This window comes from Lithobates pipiens, unplaced genomic scaffold (genome assembly GCF_037356315.1).
Source record: "Lithobates pipiens isolate NorthernLeopardFrog02 unplaced genomic scaffold, aLitPip1_a1.2 Scaffold_30, whole genome shotgun sequence".
Classification (NCBI taxonomy): Eukaryota; Metazoa; Chordata; class Amphibia; order Anura; family Ranidae; genus Lithobates; species Lithobates pipiens.
Window position 1 is genome coordinate 8,289,896 of NW_027507791.1, and position 12,926 is coordinate 8,302,821.

Here is a 12,926-nt window from a genome sequence, read left to right on the forward strand (position 1 = left end):
ATGCGCAGTAGGGAACCGGGAAGTGAAGCCGATTCGCTTCACTTCCTGATTCCCTCACCTAGAATGGTGGCGGCAGCAGCCAAGAGCCGAGCGATCGATCGGCTTCGGCATCGCTGGAACCCGGGACAGGTGAGTGTCCATTTATTAAAAGTCAGCAGCTGTAGTATTTATAGCTGCTGGCTTTTAATATTTTTTTTGTAGGTGGAATCCCTCTTTAATACAGGCAACTCACATTTTGGATGTGGTCTATGAGCATTCAGTCACTTTAAGGCTGGGTTCACACTGCTGCGGGGGGAGATCCGGATGTGATTCGCACCGCAAATCACATCCGATCTCCGTAGCGATGCGAGTACAGCCATACAGATAGTATGGCTGAATTCGCATCGCTCCCGCAGCAAACTCGCACGGGACCCTTTTTTTGGTCCGCAACAGAATCGGATCGCATGGGGGTTCACACCATGCGATCTGATTCCTGTGCGAGTCGGCAGATCGCACTGCGATATGCGGACGGATCTGGGGGTGTCATTAACATATCATTGACACTCCCAGCCGTCCGCATAGGGCAGTGTTAACTGCCGGCGGGAGTAATGCGATGCGGGAAAACGCCGCGGATTCGCGGCGTTCCCGCATCGCAGCGGTGTGAACCCGGCCTAAAAGCTGAACATGGATGTGGTCATCTGATAGTCCGTTTTTTTTTTCACAGACTTTGGAACATGGTTTCTGTCCTTCACTGATGGCAGCCCTGGACATGGAGCTTCTGGTTTTAAATGCTTTCCTTTGTTCTACTGGACAGTAGCTTTTATATTTATAATCATACGGATCTTTACATAATATGGACTCTCATTCATATAATTGGATTTTTGGTTTCAATTGGTGAGAGACTGGTGGACATTGGGAAAAATCTTTGACCCGGTTTTTGCGCATTTACTTGTGTATTATCTTTATGTAGGCTGGGGATAGAATCTGAAATTCAGGTCTTTTTCCTTTTCCTAACTGGGGGTCTCTCTACTTGGAAGACCAGCTTTGGCAGGTTCCTAAGAAGTGAGGTCCACCTAGATCCAGACCAGAATACCCTGCTCCTGTCAAAAGCTTCGCACCCTGAAGGGTTCGGGCAACATGGCCCTTCCTAATAGGAGTTCAGTCCTATTATGTAGTCTGGTGAACTTTGTGTGTGCTGGGATTTCACCATTCACTTTCTGCGCCGCAGGAATTTGGCAAGTACTGCACCGCAGAGCTCCAAATAAAAAATAAAAAAAAAGAATAAAAATCTGAATGTGGTACTGCAACTACATGCCAATGTATTTGAGATTATGCTGTTATTTTCCTCTAAGCTTTTAGCTGTTAAATAATTATCTAATAGAATCAAAATTAAAATAAAATTATTAATTGAGCCAGGATTGGGGTGGAGTAAATAATCAGAAATTATATTTTTGCACAATTAAAAAGGCAGCAAGCCAAAAATTGGAGAAATACACCCAAACAGCAAACTTTTTTTTTTTTTTTTTTCCAAAGAACAAAGAATTGTCCAAAGCAGCTTCACATACTGACAAAGATTTGTAATTTCCAGATCAGCAGCTTCATCAGTCCTCAAAATATGGTCAGAAGTGAAGCTTCGCTGAGATGTGCGTTCCCCTCTGGCAAGGCGAGGGTTAAGGTGGAGCAGTAGGGGGGTCTCCAGTCCCCCCGCACAGTCTGTCTATAGTCGCCCTGGCCTCATTTGCAAACAAATTGCCACAGTCACATCCTTATGTAAATAGGTCTCCTGGTAATTTTGAGATGATGAACATAAGTGTTTTGCCGCCTGAGGGCGCGTGTCTGGGAGGGACGTTGAGCGCGCTCACAGTAAACACCTGCTTCAGAAGCAACGCATTCTTCCATACATCGCTCAGCTGCAGCGGTCACCTTGATGAAGGGAAGTTAGTGGATTTGTGAAATTTGGGAATGTTCCTAATGTCACCAGTTCAAAATCTTCATATCTACAGTATGCCTGAATCGGGAACCTACTGAGGCGATTCTCAACTGTCATATGTTGTTGAAACGTATCAGTGTGGACAAGTCTATATGAAGACCCAGTGTTCGTATGAATGGTGGTATCGGACTTTCCTACGCAACTGTTATACCCTGGCAATGCCAAGGGTGAAAGAACCATACCTATTGATTATCTATTTATGCCAACGTGGCTTTTCTCTTATTTTCTTCTCCACATAAACCTATGGGAAGGGTACTAATACGAGGGATGGGACAGTCTGGCCATAAGCATGTTTGGTATGATCTTCTACAGAACCAAACAAATTGCCTCCTGAATTCCAAGCTGTTCTAATCATCCCAAACTTACCCGAACCATGAGACACAGTACTATTTGTCTGTCAATAAGGAATCCAATAAAAATAGAATATAGGAAGATTGCAGATCACAGTAATGAGTACAGAAAATCAAACATTAAATATAGCAGATATACAGAAGAATTATAACCCGATTCAGTGCCACAATTGCACCAATAATTTTTATATAAGGTATAGCCTTCATAACAAATTCAGTACATTCCAGAATAAATTCTTACCAATACTTCATTGTACGCTACCCGCTACTTGTCTCAATGTCTTACTCAGCTGCTTCCCACTACTACCCTACCCTCCTATACACCCAGCATCACAATTCAATATCCCCACCAAGCTCTACTCATCTGCTTATCACCTAACATTACTAAATAAAATTCCACCATCCTATACTCTCATGCTCTACACTAAATCATCACCATCTCCAATTCCAACACACTGATCTTTTACACCCCAACATCGCCAGCTTTCAGTTCAGCATCCAGTATTATGCCCCTCTACTCCCCACCATCACCACCATCTTCTCCTCTGCACTCCATCACTACCTTCTTTCCAACAATTAACATATTCGTCAATAACCAAACATCACCACCTTCCATTGCAACATCCAAAACTTTGCTCCAATCTGCCCCAATATCACCTCCTCCCATTCCAACATCCAGCACTGTTATGTTATACCCCAACCTCACCACCTTCCATTCCAACACTATGCTCTTTACACCCAATCAAAACCACCTCCCATTCCAACACACTACAGTATTCTCATCTACACCTCATTTCAACATCTACACCCCAAAATTACCACTGCCCATGCCAACATCCAGTAATCTGCACCTCTGCACCCTAACATCATCACCCATCAATCCAGCTTTTAACAAACAATTTAACCTCAACTTCACCACCTTCTATACCAACACACAACATTTTTTCTCTATACCCTGACATCACCAACTCCCATGGCAACATCCAAAACTCTGCACTTTCATGCCCCAACATCACCTCCCCCTACTCTGCTCTTTTAGAGCCCAACATCACCCCCACCCTTCCAACACTTAACACTCTGCTTCTCTATACCCAAACACTACCACCTTCAATGCAGCATTCAAAACTCTGCTCCCCTATGCCCCATCACCTTCCCCATTCAACCACCTAACACTTTGCTTGCCTATACCCAAAACACTGACTTCCCTTGCAACAGCCAAAATTGTTTCTCTATGCCCCATCACCACCTTCCATTCCAATATTTAAAACCCTGCTCCTCTACAGCCCAAGATTACCACTGCCCATTCCAACACCCAGCAGTCTGCTCCCTTACACCCCAGCATTACTATTGCCCAAACCAACATTCAACACTCTGCTCCTCTACACCCCAACATTCAACACTCTGCTCCTCTACACCCCAACATTCAACACTCTGCTCCTCTACACCCCAACATTACCACTGACCATTTCTGCCCACACCCAGCAGTCTGCTCCTCTACGCCCCAACCTCCAACAATCTCATCAAGTGCATCTCAAATTCAACACCTCTCATTCCTACATTCAACACTATGCTACTCTACACCCCAAAATGATCAAGTCTCATTTTAATATATAACACTTTGCTTTTGCTTACATTAACATAACCCCCCCCCCCCCCCCCCCAACACTCTGCTTCTCTACACCCAACATTACCACCTCTCCTTCCAACATCCAATACCCTGATTCTCTACACCCCAACATTACCACTTCCTATTCCAACATTCAACACTCTGCTCCTACATCTCAACATCGCCACCTCTCATTCCAACATTCTGCTCCTCTACACCCCAATATCACCACCTCCCTTCCCAAAACTCCCCTCCTTTACACCACACCTCCACACATACCATTGTCCACCACCTTGGTCATCCATTGTCCAATCTACCTAATACCCTATGATACTACATTACAGCTCAGCCTCACCCTTATGTACATCACATCTTTTCTCATCCTAGCATCCAGTGCCCTTTCCATAATCCTACTCCATACTATTTAATTTAAAAGCTACACTAAATAATAAACTACCCAAACAAGAATTTAGGAAAATAAAACATATACTGTATATCATTATGACATGTCACAGCACAATGAATAAAACAGAGACCATCAGCAGAAAATACATTTTGTAATAAATGATAATCACAGTACAAAAAAAAAAAATTTCAATGAGCATGACCAATCCACAACTATTAAATAAACCATGGTGCACAATGAACACACAGAATGGGTAAAAATAAAATTGGTCTCTACCTTTGCCTCTAGCTACAACCAGCAGGGGGAGTCCAAGAGTGCAGGAAGAAATTTTTATATAGAGAAAGAGCAAGTCAGGCACACTGTAATTTACTTTTCTTTTTTGCAACATGCTACCAAAAAAACACACACTTATGTGTTAAGATGTGTAATGAAATAACACTGCAAACAGAAGTCAGGACACAGCAAAATGGCAACAGTGGGGTCTGATGCAGGATCTCCGACAATGGCTCAGCTTGGGAATTTATTCTTCATCGTTCCACTGGAACTCCCAAGTTACATTTCTGCTGTCAGGTCACCAGGAACCCATGAACATTCAACTTGGATCCCATGGTTTTGTTTAGATGCCCCATTACTCCTCCCCCCGCTAATCATCATCTCCTGCAGACCATATTAACTGTTGCCAACAGGGACATATGACAAGATGAGGGGTCTACAGGCCACCAAGGTGAGCCCATCTACTCCAAACATCTTCAAACAGCAGCACACCAAACAACTCAAAGAAGACATCTGAAAAAAATGGAGGTCAAAGGAAATATGATACACAGAAAGGTAAGGGAAAGCGATGGGACCAGATGGGTATGGTGGGGGAAGCGTACCTTGGTCTTCCATCATGATATGGGCCAGCCCTTTAAAAGAAGAGAAAGAAGAGAGGAGCAGAGAGATAAGACACACCATTACACCGCAGAGTACAATGCCCTCAGTGGGGATTGTAGAGACACATACTTTAAATGAAGTATGGCACCCTCAGCATCATCACACCCTCTATATCAGCTTTCTAGGCCATGCAGGAAAGCTGCTTCTTCAGCATAGTAAGAACAGAGTTAATAAGGGCCCAGCAGAAGCAACGTACCGCCAACTGACCTGCACCTCAAACCCAGGATGGACTCAGGAGAGAACCTGTGAATGGACTACAGACATATAAGGTGGGAACTTCTGAATACCCAGAAGGTCCAGCAGAAGCACAGAGGCCCCCAACTGTTTTAAAAATCAAACCCAGGATGGACGGAGGAGAGACCCTCTAATTGGGCTAAAGACATGCAAGGTGGGAACTTCTGAATGCCCACAAGGTCCAGCAGAAGCAAACATGCCCCCAAACTCATCTGCACCTCAAACCCAGGATGGACTCAGGAGAACCTGTGAATGGACTACAGACATCTAAAGTGGGAACTTCTGAACGCCCAGTAGGCACAGCAGAAGCAAAGAGGGCCTCCAACTGACCTGCACCTCAAACCCAGGATGGACTGAAGAGAGAACCTCTAACTGAGGCGGAAACTTCTGAACGTCTAGAATGCCTCCAGGTCTTCAGACACTTCATTGCTCTACTAGACCTTGTTCAACCAGGCATACGTGTTTGTGGGGGGCCATGTTTGCCTTCACGTGTTTGCCTGCAGGTGTTTCATGCATCCCTGTGCAGGCAGGCCTATTCGTGTCAATTGGGACACAATAGCTACACAGACACAGCCACTGCTCAATTTGAAAGCCATGCCCCTGAACGTCTAGTACAACCTCATGTGAGCAAACATGGCCCTCGAAAAGGGCATACACTCAAATACACCAGTATGAAAGAGGCCTTGAAGGTTCCTCCAACCCTACATCAGTTATTTATCTCTAAATTATGTTGATTCTGGAAAGTGGTGCAAATGATACCTAAAACAGGGAATGACTAAACACTTGAGCAGACTTATGACAATGACAGCACACCGACAGTACTCAGGAGGAAACTTACACCAGCGTCAGGTGCAATGCTAGAGTGGATGTAATCATTGCTTTTTCCAAATGATAAAAACAAGACAATGCAGTTACTCTGTAATCATTTTAAATCAGTCTTTAATCAGCTTTTAATCCTTTTCCCATTAGGGTTTTCATTCAACCTTCAATCCATCTTTCTAGACTTTTATTAGAACTAAGACATGGAGGGGAAAAAAAAAACATGAGATCACGGATGCAGCATGCTGCAGTTTGAAAAGTTATCGGTACAATCATTTTGTAAATGTCCTTTCTCCCCACTAGCATGCTTTCAGGTCCTATACCTATGGCTGGGAGCAGCACAGCCGCTTCTCTCTATTTTGTACATGTGCGTCATGGTCTCCACTAATTCCTACGAAAATGCCATCTGTTATTCATTCCAACAATTGACGGCTGTTCCATTTAAGTGAATGGAGATTGCCGGAAGAAGCATGGACAGGAGACTTTTGGAGAAGAGGCCACACAGCTAAGTCTCAGTTGTAAAGACGGGTAAATACAAGACTTGGGGAGGGATGGTTCGATAATTGTATTAAAAAATAAAGTTATTCTTTAAGGCCTCATGCACACTTGAGCTCAAAAGCTTTTTACAGGCCAATGAAATGAACGCGCAAGTTCTTGGCGTGGCTAAACGAGTTTGCAAAAACGCAGCTTTGGCACATTTTTTGATGACACTTTTCTCCTGCCTGTGTGCATGGGGCCTAAAGAAGCAAAGTATGGATATTTTGTCATAGTACATTGATCCAGCTTGGACCAATAGAACTATGCATATACCATACCTGTGGGATACTTCTAGAAAATGGAAAAAATCACTGTTGTAGATACTGCCAATCCAGTGTTATCCAATAGCTTCCAGGTCCTGTCCTGAGTGAATGCCCTGCTGCACAGTGAACACAGGAGGTGGACCACTTGGCATGCTTGTCAGAGAATGCTCTATTTTCTCAATGAAAGCAAAGCGTTCTCCGATTGGACGACGTGGAGAGCATAACTGCCCGCATTCTCCATCTCTTCCAGAGAACTCTTTGCATTCATTGAGCAAATGCAAATCCATGAATTGCATCCATGCCAAGTGGATGAACTCCTGTGCTCAACGCCTCAGGGCAGTTGATCGACATAGAACCTGGAAGCTGGTGGAGATGACTAGGATAGCTGTGTCTGCTACAGTGATTTCCAGCATCTAAAGCAGCCATTCTCAACCGTGGTTCCTTTAAACCATAGGGTTCCTCTAGAGCAGGGGTCTCCAAACTTTCTAAACAAAGGGCCGGTTTACTATCCCTAAGACTTTAGAGGGGCCGGACTGTGGCCAGTGGGAGTAAAAAATTTCCTGGCGTCAGTAACAATGCCCCAAGATTGAGGTCAGTGAGAGGAATAGTACCCCATGATTGGTGTCATTGGGAGGAATTAAGCCCCATTGTTGATGTCAGTGGGAGGAATAGTGTTTCATTGTTAGTGTTAGTGGGAGGAATAGTACCCCATCATTGATATCTGTGAGAGGAATAGTACCCCATCGTTGGTGTCAGTGAGAGGAATAGTACCCCATCATTGGTCAGTGGGAGTAATAGTGCCCACTGCCCCATTGCTGGAGTCCGTGAGAGGAATAGTACCCTATCACTGGTGTCCGTGAGAGGAATTGTACCCCATCATCGGTGTCCTAGAGAGGAATAGTACCCTATCATTGGTGTCCATGAGAGGAATAGTGCCTCATTGTTGGTGTCACTGGGAGGAATAGTGCCCCATTGTTGGTGTCAGTGGGAGGAATAGTGCCCCACCGTTGGTGTCAGTGGGAGGAATTATGCCCCATTGTTTATTTCAGTGGGGAGAAATAGTACTCCAAGGGCCAGATAAAGGCAAGCAAGGGGCCCCAGGGCCGCAGTTTGGAGACCACTGCTGTAGAGGTTGCTACTTGGCAAAACCAGCAGAATGACCCAATTATCTTTTTAGCCATCTGTAATGATTGCATTCTTCTTGACCTCCAATGTAAGGGACCCTCTCCCCACTGACACCTGATAAAATCGTTTTAGTAAGGGTTCCCGAGACCTAAAACATGTTTTTTAAAGGGTACCTTTGGTGTAATAAGATTGAGAGAGAGTCTAGAGATATACCACAGGTATGGTATATGCATAGTAACGTTGGTCCAAGCTATATCAATGTAACTATGTAAAGACAGCCATAGTTGAAAATCTAAAGCAGGAAAACCGATGCAGATTAAAGTGGTTGTAAACCCTTACAAACCACTTTGACCTACAGGTAAGCCTAGATTAAGGCTTACCTGTAGGTCCAAGCAATATCTCCTAAACCTATATGGTTTAGGAGATATTTGCCCGAAAACAGGCACCGCTGTCTACGGCGCATGCGCCGTAGACAGCAGCGCGCAGGCGCACTGAGCGCGGCATTTCCAAGAATGGAGCTGCCACGCGTGTCGACTCCCGTGCGCATGCGCGGGAGTGACGTCATCGCGGCTTCACCGAATGACAGCGGCGGAGCTGCGAGACCCCACCAACAAGATGGATGTGGCGGACTACAGGGGACAGCGGCGACTTCGCTGGCTCCTGTGTCAGGTAAGTGACACATAATGGACTACTATGCGATGCATAGTAGTCCATTATGCTTTGCCTTTGCAGGGAATGAAAGAGGAAGTAAACTCATCAGGGTTTACTTCCTCTTTAACTAGTCACCATGTAGGCAAGCAGATAAAAGATGGCAGATGGCTCTGCAAATTCCTTCCTGACTTTACACCAGAAAAAGGATTGAAGGTGAATGAAAATGAAAATGCACACCCCTCCGTCATCTCTGCCGATTAAGTCTACAATCTTAGCTGGATGAGCTGGGGACTCACCTGGCAGGTCATTGGCATCTAAGTTGGCATGAGCAGAGAGGAAGGAAAGAGAAAAAGAAAAACAAAGAGTCAAACTCTGAGCACACGTGACCAATATTGCATGGAGTCGGCTACACATGCAATCACAAATGGGCGTTTCTCGGCCCCTCACCATGCCCCTCATGCAAGTGACAGGCACTCTGCATGGCTAGTGGAGCCAATCCGAAGCATCTGTCCGCTGGGGAGCAGATCGTCACACACCTGGAAGAATATTTGTTAGAAAATATTCATGAAATTCAAGAACACACACACCGGCAGGATTCCTTGGACTTTCCTCACTGTCCATGGCCTGAATACACCCTTCCCGCCCCCCTATGAGTTATGACACATTGATATAACCAGAACACCTTCATATCACCAGACAGTTCCTCTAAGAAGAAACACAGTTGCTGAGCACCATTTTAAAATGCCAGTTGCCTGGCTATCAGGTAAACCCTCTTGCTTCGAAACTCAAAAGGAGTTTTCAGTTGTGGCCATTGGAGAAAGGAGGAATTTGGAGGCTGATGTCGCTGGCCTAGTAGTTTGGCTAACATGCTCAAAGATGAACTCCGGTCAGCAAAATAAATGGCATTAGCCCCCCCACATACACACATTAAAGCTGATCAAACTTTTATGCCATATTGTGCCAGTATGCGCCACATAATACCATACTACAGACCTACCTGTCAAACATAGTGCTCCACCACCGTGCTGTCACCATTCCCAGGTGCTTCCATCTTTCTTACCGGTCCTGATTGTTCAGTTGCTTGCATGGCCAGGCCGCAATGACATCAAGCCTGTGCACCAGAGTCACATCACATAGCAGGTACCGTAAAACTGTACGTCGAGACCAATAAGGTCTCTACTGTTATGAAAACCCAACCGGTCAGCAAGTTTTAAAAAGTTAGTTACCACTTTAACTTGGAAGTAAACCTTCCTATCGTTTCCAGCCAAGGAAGCTGCCATCTTGGCATCTGTTTAATTTTCAACTGCCATGGTGGTGCACATGTGATCAGTTATGACACCAACCATTGGATGCTTTGACAGTTTGGTTGAGAGCACAACCAATGTGGCCATTACATTTCCGGCACGTACTGGGAATGTAACTTGTTTGAGAATGTTAAATCGATGGGTTCACTTCCACTTAAAGATTCTAATGCTTCTTTAGTCTTGGGCAGGGGTAGACAGATTATCAAATTCAAACGGTCAGCATGGTTTATTTCAATTTTTTAGGAGCCATCTCCATTGACAACTAGAGAACCTGAAGCCAGCTGTAATTTTTAGGGGCATTCGTTATGTGGCCATGGTCTTGGGGAGAATTATTCCTCAGTTCTGTAGTGTTCCCCTGGCCAGTTCTAGGTCGGACAACTGTTTCTACAAGTGGACTCTCTTCTGATCCCTTTAAGAAGCAATCCAAGAATGATACTGACTGAAACATTTAGGTTGAGCTCACACTATTTCGAATTGAATGTGGGTTTCCATGTCATGAGATTGTGACCGGCTCTCTATGGAGAACACATCTCCGCAGTGGCTCTGGTGCGAATTGCACAGAAGTCCTGTGCATCTTTTGCTCCATTTCAGGTCCGCATTCAGCCCAGAATTCAGGCTGAAATTGGACCTGAAACAGTGAATGGAGACGCACCTGCCGGGAGCCACTGCGATCTCTAGTGTGAAACCAGCCTCAAAGTAGAGGGATGGATAAAAATATGATTTTTTTTTTATTTTTTTATTATTTAAATCAGATTTTTTCTATTTTTATCAAATTTTAATAAAATGCTTTTGGAGTAAAAAAAAAAAAAAAAATCAATAAAAAAAATCTATAGATGTTTTATACTTAAGATAAATAATTTGGTTAATTCAGCATGAAATGGAGCTTAGTTATGTAGCATGAGGCTGTATATTCTGCAATATTTACATTTTTGGTAAATTCGATCAATAATTCCAAGCTGAGAACATGCACTGTTAATGTTATTGTTTTAATTAAATAAAATAATTTGAGTAGTTCTCCAACTATGTGTGATTAACCTAAAATCAGTTCTGATATCGCTTGTTTTACTAACCTGACAGCTCAGTCTAAATAGGGAATCTTCATTTTGCACATATTAAAGATTCTAATTACCAGCAAGAATGAGTCCTTACATTTAAAGAGCACCTGTCATTTCAGATCCATCATGGCAGTGCCTGGTAGCGGGCAGTTGCTCTTTAAAAAATTATGATTTAAAATAGAGTTGATTTAAATCAAATCCACCCTGTAAACTAGTATGAAACCCAAAAGCAAACATACTGCAGCTTACCAATTCTAAGGCTTGATTCACAACTATGCATGTTGCTTTTGAGCTTTTTACGTTATTTTTTACCAATATTTTACCACGACTTTGCAGTAAATTACATTTTTTTATGCTTTTTTTGGGTGCGGAAAATTTGTTGTTGGGCAGATTTAAAAAAAACAATCGGATTTTCCGACAACTTTGTCCGTCCGTGTGTATGCAACACCAGTTTAGGACAAAATCCAGCGGATTTTGTTGTCAGAATGTCCGACCGTGTGTACAAGGCATTAGAGATGGGATGGCTGCATTTGTTTTTGTTTTTTAGGCTTTCTTTCTTCTATTTTCATCTGGTGATCTAGCCTGCCAGTTTTTCACAAGCCCAAGCTCTCCAGCAAAAACCCTTATCCACAAAAGGGAAAAAACGGTTTGCTGTAACTGCTTATAAAGTGTGAGCTGAAGTTTGGCTTCAATTGTTAGTATATCTAAATCTACCAATACATAACACTACCCTCCTCCCAGACTGACAACGCTGCTGTCTGCTGTGCCTCCTGTTCTCATTTATGTCTCACTAATACAGGGGTGTTACTGGCCAGTTCACCAGGTGAAAAAAAAAATGCCAAAGCAAAGAAAACAAATGCAGCCACCACATCTAATGATTGGCAAACTGTAATATATTACGTTTTGGGTTTAAAACCGCTTTAAAGCGGATCTTAACCCCCCCCCAAAAAAAAAATTAAAAGTCAGCAGCTACAAATACAGTAGCTGCTGACCTTTACTATTAGGGCACTTGCCTGTCCAGGTATCCCGCGGTGTCCTCATCCAAGGCAATTCTTGAATCGACTCTCAGGTGCTGGCACCGCCATCTTGGGTAAGGGAAACTGGAAGTGAAGTCTTGCAGCTTCACAGCCGATTTCCTACTGTGAATGCGTGAATCGTGCTGCACTTTCTCAATAGTCCGGCTGCGGGGAAGGCCAAACTTCCAGCTGAGTTCGCTACGGCAAACTCAACAGGAAATAGGAGTAGGTACCGGTCAAAAGCAGCCACCGAAAGGGGGGGGGGGCGGGGGCTGAAGGCAGATGAGCGGAGCTTCCCCTGTTGGGTGGAGGTCTGCTTTAGGCTGGCCACAGATCAATCAAATATTGGCCAGTTAAAGCGGAGCTTTAACCGGCCAAAATTTGATCGATCTGTGGCCAGCCTAAAGCAGAGCTCCACCCAAAACCCAAAAGGGGAAATTCCGCTCATCTGCCTCCAGACAACCCCCCCCCCCCACCTTGATACCTGCTTTTGACAGGTACCCGTTCCCCCTGCTGGGTCCGATTGCCGCAGTGATTGCTCTTCCCCCCACAGCCTTCTGGGACACATAGGAGAAGACTGCGGGACCATTCACAAAGCAAAGCACAACTCGCGCATGGGCAGTAGGAAACTGGCTGGCTAATTTTCTATGGTTCCCTA

At 44.3% G+C, this 12,926-nt stretch overlaps 1 protein-coding gene across 1 annotated transcript in view; it reads right to left on the bottom strand.

The window, feature by feature from the left end:
* Nucleotides 1-5,040: 5,040 nt before the first annotated feature.
* The window catches only part of LOC143943401 (neurexin-3-like), a 53,989-nt gene continuing 46,103 nt past the window's right edge, over nt 5,041-12,926 (bottom strand). Inside the window, exons 3-5 of the mRNA XM_077465130.1 lie at nt 9,190-9,207; nt 5,207-5,236; nt 5,041-5,117 (exon numbers count right to left, since the gene is read on the bottom strand). Of these exons, the coding sequence (XP_077321256.1) occupies nt 5,041-5,117; nt 5,207-5,236; nt 9,190-9,207 (125 nt within the window). The remainder of the gene's footprint in view (nt 5,118-5,206; nt 5,237-9,189; nt 9,208-12,926) is intronic.